The 13,945-nt window shown below is 38.7% G+C and overlaps 2 protein-coding genes across 2 annotated transcripts; both read right to left on the minus strand.

Moving 5' to 3' along the window:
* Positions 1 to 55: 55 nt before the first annotated feature.
* On the minus strand, positions 56 to 5,090 carry LOC108680020. Its single transcript, XM_018168776.2, has 6 exons — positions 4,934 to 5,090; positions 4,513 to 4,709; positions 3,796 to 3,970; positions 1,489 to 1,634; positions 972 to 1,184; positions 56 to 187 (listed from the first exon to the last, which is right to left on the minus strand). Exons 1-6 carry the CDS (start codon positions 5,085 to 5,087, stop codon positions 89 to 91), a joined length of 984 nt encoding a protein of 327 aa, XP_018024265.1. The 5' UTR covers positions 5,088 to 5,090; the 3' UTR covers positions 56 to 88.
* Positions 5,091 to 5,504: 414 nt separating this feature from the next.
* Positions 5,505 to 12,709, minus strand: LOC108680023 (WD repeat-containing protein 75). Its single transcript, XM_018168778.2, has 9 exons — positions 12,352 to 12,709; positions 10,344 to 10,434; positions 9,886 to 9,987; positions 9,155 to 9,340; positions 8,650 to 8,786; positions 8,238 to 8,427; positions 7,234 to 7,387; positions 5,921 to 6,138; positions 5,505 to 5,624 (listed from the first exon to the last, which is right to left on the minus strand). Exons 1-9 carry the CDS (start codon positions 12,444 to 12,446, stop codon positions 5,505 to 5,507), a joined length of 1,293 nt encoding a protein of 430 aa, XP_018024267.1. The 5' UTR covers positions 12,447 to 12,709.
* Between the last annotated feature and the right edge of the window lie 1,236 nt (positions 12,710 to 13,945).

Below are 13,945 nucleotides of genomic sequence, written 5' to 3' on the forward strand. Positions count from 1 at the left end.
TAGTAGTACTAACCCATGTTACTACAAACCAGGAAATGGATAAAAAACGAATATGTATCAGCAAGACTTTGTATTAGCGTCACAGCAGTCATCTCGCGGCGCCCGTAGCTGTGAGTTCAGTTTTCTTGCCAAAGTCGAGCACGAGTTTGGAAAGTTGAGACATCACATCACAGCTGTCCTCGAAATCCTGATAGAAATAATAAGATTACAATTTCTACTTCGAACAATTGAATATTCACAAAAGAACAGCAGCCTAGTAGATATGAATTAACGTCAATGAAGCTTGAAACTTGTGTAAACATATCACTGACACATAGATAATAAACTAATAGCAGAAGAACTCAAATAACAAAGGCACCAAGCTGAGCAAGTGATCTTAAATATAAATATTTAATTCTCAGTCCAAAAATGTCCCCCATGGGCAGGCTTGAGTCTACATAATTCTGTGTCTGCCTACCAATCAAATAACATCGCAAAACACACATCATATAACACATATAATACAACAAATAACATCGTTCGCTACCAGCATCTGCCGGACATCATGCAACTTAAGATTCCTGACCTCGACAACTCATAACAACACACAACATCACCCATCACACAACATCACCCATCACACAACATCACCATCACACATCACCCATCATACAACATCACCCATCACAGAACATCACCATCACACAACATCACCCATCACACATCATCACTCAACATCACCGTTATACAACATCACCAATCACACAACATCACCCATCATATAACATCACCCATCACAGAACATCACCATCACACAACATCACCCATCACACATCATCACTCAACATCACCCATCACACAACATCACCCATCATATAACATCAACCATCACACAACATCACCCATCACACAACATCACCATCACACAACATCACCCATCACACAACATCACCCATCACACAACATCACCCATCACACAACATCTCCCCGACCTCGACAATGCAAGTCTGGCGCAAGGCAGCGCTGCCGTCGGCGACTCTGAACGAGAAGAGGTTCTGTGCAGGGGCGTCCACGGAGGTCTTCTCGGCCAGCAGGAGACTCAACCCCAGCGTGGGACGCTCCTCCTGCTCCTGCGGGTGCGGGCACAGCAGCTCTGAGGAGGCCAGGTCCTTGTCGCAAGTGTAGATAGGGAAGCTCATTAACTCCTGTGGGACAGGCAGGTAATTAGGGAGGAACTTTAGAGTTGCTGTGGGACAAGAAGGTAATTAGGGAGATACTCCCAAAGCTACTGTAGTACAGGGAGGTAATTAGGGAGGTACTCCCAAGCTACTGTAGGACAGGGAGGTAATTAGGGAGGTACTCCCAACATACTCTAGGTCACGGAGGTAATTAGGGAGGTACTCCCAACATACTCTAGGACAAGGAGGTACGTAATTAGGAAAGATTACTGCAGTAACAAATAAACAAAGGTTACCCTAACGACCGAAGTAACAACAACAAATGTCAGACCAGCGAGAACGTGAAGAAGAAGAGGCGCGTGTAGGAGCTGAGGAGCGGTGTGCTGGCGGCGGGGAGGAAGAGCAGCCTGAAGGCGGCGCTGCTGCCGATGTCGTAGAGCCTCAGCGGCACCAGCTCACCCCCACGGTACAGGATGACTGCAAGGCAACATAGGCTGAATTAGGGGGATAAGAGGGGACAAGGTAAGCCAGGGGGGGGACTTGGGAAGCCAGGGGGGGACTTGGGAAGCCAGGGGGGACTTGGGAAGCCAGGAGGGGACTTGGGAAGCCAGGAGGGGACTTGGGAAGCCAGGGGGTGTCGGGAGACAGGACGATAGGTAGGGTGACTCAGTGAGACATGGGCAGTAAGGAGACAGGGTGGCTCAGGGGGGCATGGAGCGATAGGGGAAGTCAGGTGTGGAGATAGAACTTAGGAGAAAATGGTGACTAAGATAACAAGGAGTGACTGCAAGGATAAGAGGGGACATGGTAAGCTAGGGGAGACATGGGAAGCCAGGGGGTGTCGGGAGACAGGAGGATAGGGTGACTCTTTGAGACATGGGCAGTAAGGGGACAGGGTGACTGAGGGGGATATGGAGCGATAGGGGGAAGTCAGGTGGAGATAAGATTTACTAGAAAATGGTGACTCAAGATACCAAGGAGTGACTACAAGGTAAGGTGTCAATACGAAGCAAGGCAGGGGCTTTCATGCACCTGCGACCTATCCTAAACTCGATGGTGACGCTAGCTACTAGATATCCAAGATACTGACACATCTGAGCACAATATACTAACAAATAATGTGTTGCTAATTATGGTAATGAGTAGCTAATGCCAACGTACCCCAGTCTGGACACGGCCGCGCAATTTGAACATAAACGCAGGTGGATCTCACCGTGATGTTCACCGCACTTGTCTACCTGAAGACCTTAAAAAGACCGGGAGATCCCCCCAGGTATCAAGTATCTAGAGTTCATTCAGGGAAACCAACCCAAGGCCATGCTGAAAGCACCACCCTCGACGACCACCAAGCGCCGCCCACCAGCGACACCGAGAAATGAACTGATCATCCTGAGGCTCGAACCCACGACTCGCTCCTCTCATCTCTATGCCGCTACCACCGCGCTTACAGTGGTGCTAACCACTGCGCTATAATGACGCCTTCTTGTTAGGCTTCATGCATTCGCACATTCTGGTGAACATTTAATTGCTTTCTTAATTCTTCAGATCTTAAGCTTAATTGCTTTCGGATTCAGATTCCCGAAAAATTAACAGCCAGAAAGAATAAAACAAGTTCAAATCAAAAAGTTATGTTGATTTGAATGCTGAATGCTGATAAAATGAAAGAAAAATTCGTAGATGAACAAATGGGCACAACAGATCAAAGATGAGTTGTCTAGTAATTTTTTATATTGCCTACAAACCTACACACCTTCATAACAATAATAGTGCAGTGCTGCTCGGACATTATTAAGTTTTCTTACACAATTCATTTTACCACAAATAGCATGAAACTCCAACCAATAATGTCATTGTTATTGGTTTATGTCAAGAAATTAAAACACGCACTCATCCATTATCCTCCTAATAATGATGTAATACATCATCATCATTTTACCTTTAGCCTAGTATACGTACACTATTTCATAACCATAGTTTAAAAACCACTATAATGATGATTTAGTATACATATATAATATATACATATATAATATCAATGCTTCCTGTAACTTGAAAATGAATGTTCTCACATTCGAAACGTCGTTAATAAATTGATATTACTCCACTGAACCTGTATTTTGATCAACTAATTTCATCTGAAGAATATTGTTCGACCCTGAAAATTTAAATTGACGAATTCTCTGGCCATTAGCCACCCGTGTTAAAATATAATATACGCATATATATCACCTTAATAAAAAACTATGATGATGATTTAGTATACATATATAATATCCGCATATATAGTATCACCTTAATAAAAAAACCTATAATGATGATTTAGTATATACATATATAATATACGCATATATCACCTTAATGAAAAACCTATAATGATGATTTAGTATACATATATAATATACTCGACCTTGGAAACCTGATATTTGACTTTTCAGTTCCTATCAAGAGCCTAATTCGCCGAATAGAGAAAAACAATAAGAAAATTGTCAATAAGAAATACTCTCTGGTCTTCAATGAAACCTGCATTAAAGAAAATCTTCTGCCAAACTACACCAATATATAATATACGCATATATATCACCTTAATAAAAAACCTATTATATATAATATACTGGACATGTGAGGGGATTGCACGCACCCTGGTTGTCGTGGGTGGCCACGGCGAGGAGGGCCGTGTTGGGGTCGTAAGCCACGGCGAGGGCGGCTAGGGGCGCCATGTACAGCAGCTGTCGTGAGCGCAGACACCAGCTCGACACGGCGCTGGGGCGACACTCCACCACACACGCGCCGCCGCCCGGCAGCCAACTGAAGCACTGCAAGCAACCGCAAGACTTTTATAGCGGGAAAACAATCTTATTATTGAGTGAGTGAACATTGGTATTTAATGAACACACAATCAAGCTAATACACAATCGAGCTAATACACAATCAAGCTAATACACAATCAAGCTAACCATTTTTTATAGCAGGAAAAGAATCTTATAATTGAGTAAGTGAACATTTGTGTTTAATGAACACACGATCAAGCTAAACATTTTTTATATCGGGGAAATAACCTTATCATTGAGCAAATAAACATTCATGATTAATAAATAATCCTACTACAGAAAATCAGCGGTATTTCCAAGGGTTACGAATGTTTGCAAGGAAACAGAGGAAAAAAGAATAGAACGTGGTAATGTTGGCTTCTAAAAGATGTTATAAATTATTTTAGGGGCGAAACACTCACTTAAAGAATTAAAGCGATGCAACGTGTACCAATTCACCCACTACCACCCACTTCCCGTCATCTTAACTCCCAACCCAACCCCACCATCAACCCCACCCACAACCCGCCACCCCACCCACAACCCACCATATCAGTGAGCGGCTCTTGCAGCTGCTCATGGGAGAGGGCGAAGCATCGCTTGAGTGGGTCAGGCCGCCACACCGACACAAGCCTCTGGTGTGCCACAGCGATGAGTGTGCCACACCAGGACCACACGCCACACTGCGCCACACTGCTGCCGTCCCAACACCCGCCTGACGACACGCAGGCCCACTGCGACACACCTGGTGGGGTAGAGTGGGTTACTGGACAAGCGGATATGTCTAGTGATGAGAACAAAATGTAATTAATGAAATGATGTGCAAATTAAAACGTTATGCAAATCAATCTGATGAGAAAAGAATGTAATTAACGCAATAATATGAAAATTATAATATGAAAATCAATGCGAAAAGAAAATAATGTAATCAACGCAATGTAATGTAATATGCAAATTAACATAATTTACCATCATTGAGCCTCGCTCCCCAGAGCTTGATGTCGCCAGCCTCGCAGAAGGTGAGGCACAGAGGCAGATCAGAAGAGGCTGTACTGCACAGCTGAGGCTGCAGTGCACAGCCTCGGATGCGCGCAGAGTGAGGGCACAGTACACTTGTGTCCATGCGCCAGCTGTAGTGATTACACTTAATGTTTGATACATCATAATGATTATTGACAATGAATATACAGAAAACTATACGTCAGCTGTACAGTGTTTACACTTAATGTTTGATGCATTATAATGATGATTATTGACACTGAGAATAATTATATACCAATAAGTTAATAACTAACTATTTGAGTAACAAAACAAGAAATAAATCCAGTCAATACCCCGAGTTTGGATAGAATTTGAAGGTGACTAGCAACAAAATTTCGTCAAATTCCTTCAGCTTGGTGATTAATCTATTGAAAATATTAATCATAACCTAATTAGTATATAGATGCAATAATACTAATCAAACCAGTGCACTGATTAGAACTAAGCTCTGATCAGAACTAAGTACTGATAAAAAAAAATAGGTTAAACAAGTTCTTTTCTAAAGTTCATATGCGAGTTCAAGAGCAGGAGTGACGTGTGTGACGTCACGGTAAGTCACGGCGTCCATCCGGAAATTCTCACTAACGACGTCCACCATAAACAGCTGTTGCTTCGTCTCCTGTAAAAATTAAATAATTTATACGAATGTTTTACTTATATTCTAGCACTTAACTTCATAGCTGAATGTAATCTTGATCCATAGGTCCAAAAAATATTACTTAGTACTCACTGCAGTGAGTGACAGAGAGCGCATTTTCTCGTCGACGAAAACGTGAAGTCACGGACGGACGGACGGACAGACGGAGATAGCGAGCACACTAGTGCATTTTTTCCATAAATGAGAAAATGCGCTAAAAACTAACTGGTAATAAATGATATTATAAATTATTAATATTCTTAAAGCTATTCACTGACGCTGCTATAGAAATGAAGGTGCCCAGGTCTAGACTTGGTGACGACAGCTTGAGTCCTCGGGTCGTAGGATAAGATGACGGAGTCTGGCTTCAAATCCCGCGCAGTTCCTAAGGCCAGCTGTCCTGGACTGGAGATCTGTTCACGCACCGACAGAGACACGCCCAGTCCGAAAAACAGGTTCTTAAGCTTGTATTCCACCAGGTCTACCAGACTGAAACCTGCACAAAGTAAATAAATATTATTAGAATGAAAATTACGCTAAACAATAAGTCTAAAAATTATGACCCTTTAATTAGACTTCATTATGTTGCATAGAAATGCAACAACATAGTGTCGGTATTGTTGGTGAGTGCAATTTTCTTTGGTATATTTTCCTTGAAATAAATTGAATATGGGAAAAAATTTTCCAGATATAACTGAACTTGAAATTTGCAAAAAAAAAACAAAAATGGCCTACAAATTACTCAAGATATTATTAAACTTGGCAAGATGGCAGGAAACCGAACTATTGTCGGTGTGGACGGCGGATATAATATGCCCCTGTATATTCTTCATGGCATAATTGAACTTCACGATATGCTTAAAAGCAAATGCACTCTAAAATTCCTGCAATCTAATTAATTTTAAAATAAATATCTCAATGGAGATGGTAAAACAACAGACTGTTGTCGGTGTGGGTGGCGGATATAATATGCTCCTGTATGTTCTTTAAGGCATAATTGAACTTCACGATATGCTTAAAAGTAAATGCACTCTAAAATTCCTACAATCTAATTAAACTTAAAATGAATATCTCAATCAAGATGGTAAGTGAACAGACTGTTGTCGGTGTGGGTGGCGGATATAATATGCTCCTGTATGTTCTTTAAGGCATAATTGAACTTCACGCTATGCTAAAAAGCAAATGCACTCTAAAATTCCTACAATCTAATTAAACGTGAAATGAATATCTCAATGAAGATGACAAAACAACAGACTGTTGTCGGTATGGGTGGTGCAAAATTCCTATTCTCTAATTAAACATAAATTGAATATCTCAATGAAGATCACAAGAGAACAAACTGTTTTTGGTGTGGGCGACGGATCATATAATATGCCCCTGTATATTCTTCAAGGCATAATTGAACTTCACGATTTGCTAAAAAGCATAAATGCACTCTACAATTCCTACAATCTAATTAAACTTAAAATAAATATCTCAATGAAAAATTTCGGCAAAACAACAGACTGTTGTCGGTGTGGGTGGTGCAAAATTCCTATGCTCTAATTAAACATAAAATGAATATCTCAATGAAGACGACAAGACAACAGACTGTTGTCGGTGTGGGTGGCTAGGAGCGACGCGCCCTCGATGCTGAGGAGGGTCATGGGGGCGTTGAGCTGCGGCAGTGGCTGCTTCTGACGGAGGTTGCCTTGCCGCAGAGACCAGCGCATCAGCACGCCCTGCAGACTGCAGCTGTATAACTCCTGTAATAAATTATACATTACTACTAATATATTTTTTAGGGAAAGTATCTAAAAACAAAATCTAAAATCACTAGGTAACAAATTGTTATACAAAGTTTTCTTGCCCGTCTATCATAGGTATTTGATAGAATAAATTTAAATTAAATTAAGGCCGCGATTGATAACCGCGAGCTCTCAGGCAGGCTTGGCTGGATCCCTATGGGAATCTATCACTACGTATAGTCATTATAACTCCGCTCGTAAGTAAAATATCGATCTGAATTTTGTCATGCTTATTCAGCTATTTATTTACAATTTCTCTACAGTAACAAATAAAATTTATAAAAAAAATTTTTAAAGACCACGTTTTTCATGTGGACTCAAAAGTAGAAAATAATTTTACGGCAGCTACTGATCTCTGTTTGCTTTCATTCTCTTGNAGGCTACTGACCGATCCATCAATGGAGAAGGCTACTGACCGATCCATCAATGGAGAAGGCTACTGACCGATCCATCAATGGAGAAGGCTACTGACCGATCCATCAATGGAGAAGGCTACTGACCGATCCATCAATGGAGAAGGCTACTGACCGATCCATCAATGGAGAAGGCTACTGACCGATCCATCAATGGAGAAGGCTACTGACCGATCCATCAATGGAGAAGGCTACTGACCGATCCATCAATGGAGAAGGCTACTGACCGATCCATCAATGGAGAAGGCTACTGACCGATCCATCAATGGAGAAGGCTACTGACCGATCCATCAATGGAGAAGGCTACTGACCGATCCATCAATGGAGAAGGCTACTGACTGATCCATCAATGGAGAAGGCTACTGACCGATCCATCAATGGAGAAGGCTACTGACCGATCCATCAATGGAGAAGGCTATGTCTGATGCAGCAAGCCCATGCAGATGAAGTCTTCGGCTTGTGCGGTAGTGTGAGTCGAAGATATTGTAATAAACTTCCACGCCACCATAATTATCACCAGCTGCTACTGTTTTCTCGGAAGGATGAGCTGCTACACATGTAAATGTCCGCTTCTGCGCTAGAAACCTGAAAACCATACCTTTAATTTACAATACAGATATACATTAATGCTTATTCTGACATTAAAGATGACATTGCTGATTGTTTACATGAAGTTGGAATCAATTATTTCATTTCACATATATACTATTTTTGGTCTTATTAAATTAGCACCTTCTGAATAATTATCTGATGAGGTCTCTCAAGATAAGTGGTTTTATTGGCTTGATTCAATAAAGGTTATCTCACCGTCTCTTGCGCTCATGTTCCCGGAGGAGGGATTTGTTCTGCACATTGGCTCTGTCGGTAGGTACGACTTCAAAAGCAGAGAACTTTCCTTGGTAGGTTATACCAACGCAAAAGTCCCTTTCTTTGCTGAATGAGAACTGGAGGATGAAATAAGTAAAAAATTATGAGAATGTAAAACCTGGAATTCACTGGTTGTTATGAGTACCTAACAATTATATGGTTATCAAAAGTTTAAAGACACAGAAAGTTCTTTTGGTATATGAACCAAAACCAAGCATGATGCTGAGTTAGATGTGGGATATAGGTATTTGCTTTAGAAAAGATACCCTGGAATTGCATACCTACAAAAGACAGAAACATTTTTGAACATAAAACAAAAAATGGAAGAAGGTAAAAGTAATGAATAAAAAATTCTCAATAAATTTTATCCCATATGGAAAAAGTTCATAACCATGGCTTTTTATAATCTTCAGAGAATTCATTACCATGACACAAGGCTACTCACTGAATTTGCTCCTGGACTTATATTATTAATTAGCACGTCTCTTTGTTCAAATTTATTCTCCAGGTCTGTCATCATAAGTTGACGTTCGCCTGAAGGGAAGCAAATGACCGCAGCAACAGAGCCATTCTTGTACACATGCGCCAGCTGCTCCACCACGCCTAAAGCTGGCACTGGGAAATGCAAATTCTGAAACAAAAATTTATATCTTAGATAAAATCTTGATGGTACAAGAAACAGTTCATGATGAGAATTAAACTGAATTATAATTACCATATTATTTAATAAGGAAAATGTTACATTAGCATTAATTTATTAAATATGAACATTGATAACATCATTAATAAATAAATAAATGACTTCTTTTTGTTTGTGGTTATTATCAGCAGTTTTTCATCCTTTAAAACTATTTGGCTCAAATTAATCCTTATTTACTTAGCAGCAGATTTTTTAGTCTATGGCAGTGTGAGCAACTCACAATTATATTTTCATAAATGATAAATAACTCCTCTTTAAATCTATATTGGTCCAAAATTCTGAAGCTTAATACTTGAGATAGTTATATTAAACAATACACCTATTAGAAATCATTTATGTTTATTTACTATCAAATAAACTTGAAATAAACGAGGATAAAACATAAAATTCAATTTCTTGAAGTACACTGCAGGAATTTTTGGTGAATGAAGAGATTTTTACTTCCATTGAAATATAGAAGGCAATGGCAGACTAACCTTTTTAATAGTGACATTTCTGCCATCGATATCCCACACAATAATTCTGCTTTTGTCATCACAGCTGTACAGAGAACCTAAGTGGGAGGCAAGACCAACAACCTGTAAAGAAAACATCATGAAAAGATCATCAATAACTCCTCAACAGCAGATCTTTCTTGTGTATTGTCAATATCAAACAATAAATAGCAATAAATAAACATAATAAAGAAATGGGTAGGTATTTCAAATAAGTGCAAGTTGTTTCAAATGGAGAGATCATTGACTTTGACTAAAAAATATTACAAGATTATTGACATTAAAAATATGTATAGACATTTCTTTAACCAGTGATCACTACCATTATCAAAAATATATGCAACTATGTTGCATATATTTTTATGTTTAAAAATATGCAACTAATATAATAAAAAAATTTTTGCAAATAAGTCTTCAAACTTAGGTGTCCAGGAACTTACTTTGCTTCTATGATGAGCGAAGACATAGTCAGTTATACCTGCTGCAACATCAATGATCCTAATGTCCTTCCCACAAACTATTGCTGCTCTCCTGAAACACATTAAAAAAAATCAGGTCAAGGTAGGAATTCTTATTCATAGTACACTTATAAAAATTATTTCATCTTCTACACTTTTGAATTAGTTTTATCAATAGTAACAAATAGTAACAATCATTCATAATAATGCAATGTGTGATTATTTATGTGTGAAGTAACTTCACACATAAATAATTCATTTTATTAGTGTAGCAGAACCTCACAGCACAGTAATATATATTTTCTATGATGATTTTATTGAAGAAGCAATACCATTCACATCTGACTTGTGATTGTTTCATTTAGCTACATAAATGATTAACTCATGACTTAAAAATCCAGTTGTCACCCGAAAGTTAGACATTGTCACACTTGCCACTCATATGATTGAAATAATTATACTTAATTGCATGGCTCCAATGACATATATATATATTTTTTCAGCAAATGAGAAATCTGCTGCCTCTCAAGTTGAGAATTTTAATTTGATTGAAATTCATGCAGCATGCCAAAAAATTGATCCAGAAAATTTTGAACTTTTACTGTTCAGGTATGGTACTTCAGTATCGTGTTGCTGCCTGCAAATATCACGTCCAAAATATTTTGGTTTGACAGTCATTTGAGGTTATGTCAGACAGCTTTCTAATAGCGAGGAATTGCAATGTATCTTTAACAAAAAAAATATTAAAATGAGTTATAGAGTGCTTAGTTTTATCAAAAGTAAAGCAAAATATTTTTTTTTAATTCTTTAAGAGAAAATTTTAAGACGATGAACTTACGATCTCTTAACATTTTTTGAAAGTATAGGCCCTGGTATCTAAGAAAAGGTAGGTACTGTAATACTAGTCTGGAAAAGTCCTATTTTTGTCTGAAATATCGCGGCTCTAATATCATATAATTTCAGTAGGTATGAAATCTCGCGGCTCGAATGTCATAAATTTTTGATTGATTAAAAAATGTCATTTCATAAAATTTTCAACTTCCGCAATCCGCATTGCTTTACCGTTTCCGCCAAAAATATCTTGCAGAAAATAGTGGAAAAAACATAAACATCGTAATGTAAACAAATAAACAAAACGTTTGTTGAAGATCGCGCATAGTTGCGGTCATGTCAAAGCGGTCAGACTATATTAACACGTGCTGAACTTACAGTAGAGACAAATTTTATTGTTGCCGTTTGACTGTTTAAGGGTAAAATTAGAGATTTGGGGTAACACATGCATAAACTTTGTAAATAAATTCGCATTCGCACCTCGTAAATGGCTTTTCATGGCCGAGATATGGAATTCACGGCTCGGTGAAATAGAATCACAGCTCATAGAAATGGAATCACGGCTGGCAAATCCATAAAACCACGGCTCGAAAAATTCAGTCGTGGCTCGCCAAGTAGATATATTCCATACTAGCTGTAATAGTGTGCTTAGTGGATAGTAGTAGTAACTGTAGTAATAGTGTGCTTAGTCCACTCTCGTCTCTCTGCAATGTGGCATTCAAGGCATTGCACAGCCTGCACTGCACAGGTGCAAGCTGAATAATGCTGATGAGTGATGAATGATGATGTGGCAATGAATCTTAAATATTCTAACTGATGTTAAGGGCTTAAAAAAATAAAGCCCTAAAAATTTCAAATAATTGTTGAACAATTTACCTAAATAATGAATTAAGAAATTTTGAAGGAAGCTTTTGACTGATATTCCAGATTACACTTTCAAGTTTCAACCAATAGAATTTTTATAAACCTTCAAGCTTCAACTTCAAGTTCAAGAGTTCAAGTCTTCAACATTTTTCAATAACATGCTTATGATGCTAAGAGTAAGAAGGGCAATTAAGGACACCTCTGTGACTGTGAGGCTCTGTCTAATTTTCCAACAAGACTCAAGCACATTGACAAATGACAGTAAAAGTACTAAAATTAGACAATAAATTTTCACCTTCCAAAATCAATCAGCTGAGGTCGACAGTAGTTCATGCATCCTCCTTCTTTACATAATCCTCCAACCGCAATTTTCTCCACATCCACAGTCATTTTGAACGAATGAACAAATTGCAACGAAGGTAAATTTGACTTGCACGACAAGCTAGCTCTTTTAATAAAGTTTTCACATTCAGAACATCGACAATTTATTTTGCTTTATTTATGTTGTTGTTTGACGTTTGGTGAGTATTTGAGCTTCAGATACTTGTCGATGTAGCTTCACATTTGTAGCTTACTGGCCTGTATCTTTAGGGGAATTTTGCTTTATTTACTTTTTGAGCGACCGCCAGTGTGTAATTCACGAGAAGTCGATTGTGAATTAGATTTTTATAGGAACGCGGAATTGTGGACTCAAGATGTCGGTTGACGTAACTTTTTCAATTTTTTACACTAATTGTAGTTGTAGCACGTATAATTCACTAACGCATCTTCCTACTAGACGTGTTTTTTTATTAGATCTTCTACCCTCTATAATTTCTGTAAACAAAAATTAACTAATATGCACAACACTACTATGACATGATGATAAATGGAGAAGTTAGAGGATATTGAAACTAAAGACACGACATTCTGTCGCGTCTTTAGTTTCAACTTCCTCTAACTACTCCATTTATCATCATATAATAGTAGTGTCGGTCCTGATGTGGCCTGTCGCCGATTCTTGTACTGTTCGTGACTTGTTCACAGGAGATCTATAAAACAGATCCTTTGACCGGATCTTTCAAAACTGATGATAATTTGAAATGGCTACTAGACATCTACCAGGTTCGCGATAGTGCTAGGCAATTCATGTAGGAGCATATATTTCTCCATAGCTTGAGCTAGTCTGTTAATGAACGCGTTCATAATCGGGGAGGCTGTTCAACATGTCTATGACTGGAAACGAGAAGAAGGTTGTCGCGTGGATGAGTTACAATGCAGTTTTTTAGTTTATACTCGTGACCCCTGGTACTGTTTCTCGTTTCAAATTCTAGTAATCTTAGATTTTGTATAACCATGAGGATACCCGTTTACTTCATTGAGGTTACCACGCAGACGTCAATAACAGAGGCTTGGAAGCTTCAAATTCTTTCATATTTCTTCATAAGATCTGCCCTTCAAGCCTATAAGCTATAATTATTATTGTTGTACGTCTCTGAACATTCTCTACTAAAATTTTGCCCTTTTCAAGTTTCGGTGACCACATGGCGTTTCCAAACTTTTGGGTCGGGTGCAAGACAACGACAAACAACAGCTTAATCACTTGTGCATCTAGGAACTCGTAAGAGCGTCTGATCAGTCCAAGAAGTTTATTAACTTGCGTTTCAATATGACTTAAAAGTTCAGCTCCTTGTCGACGTTAAGTCCCTAATCTTTTTCCAACCTAGATTTTTACATCATTACTCTCTCGTTGCAACTATGTCATCTCATCTCATACGGTAACCTCGCTGTTCCTTGTTCTTCCTGAGGTAAAGTACTTTATAATTGTCAGCATTAAACGTTGCTGTCACGTATCCGCCCAGTTAACTAAACTATCAAGATTATCTTGCAATTGCACTCTATTTGACACA

Source organism: Hyalella azteca, unplaced genomic scaffold, assembly GCF_000764305.2.
Source record: "Hyalella azteca isolate HAZT.00-mixed unplaced genomic scaffold, Hazt_2.0.2 contig907, whole genome shotgun sequence".
In the NCBI taxonomy this organism is placed as follows: Eukaryota; Metazoa; Arthropoda; class Malacostraca; order Amphipoda; family Hyalellidae; genus Hyalella; species Hyalella azteca.

Excerpts from the sequence above, each read along its gene's own strand:
- LOC108680020 (XM_018168776.2), bottom strand. The coding sequence starts at position 5,087 with ATGGACACAAGTGTACTGTGCCCTCACTCTGCGCGCATCCGAGGCTGT. Across the intron at positions 1,185-1,488 it reads TCTTCTTCACGTTCTCGCTG|GAGTTAATGAGCTTCCCTAT; the intron begins GTCTGACATTTG and ends CCTGTCCCACAG. Across the intron at positions 188-971 it reads GCCAGACTTGCATTGTCGAG|GATTTCGAGGACAGCTGTGA; the intron begins GTCGGGGAGATG and ends TATTTCTATCAG.
- LOC108680023 (XM_018168778.2), bottom strand. The coding sequence starts at position 12,446 with ATGACTGTGGATGTGGAGAAAATTGCGGTTGGAGGATTATGTAAAGAA. Across the intron at positions 6,139-7,233 it reads AGCCACCCACACCGACAACA|GTTTCAGTCTGGTAGACCTG; the intron begins GTCTGTTGTCTT and ends TACTTTGTGCAG. Across the intron at positions 5,625-5,920 it reads ACCTTCATTTCTATAGCAGC|GAGACGAAGCAACAGCTGTT; the intron begins GTCAGTGAATAG and ends TAATTTTTACAG.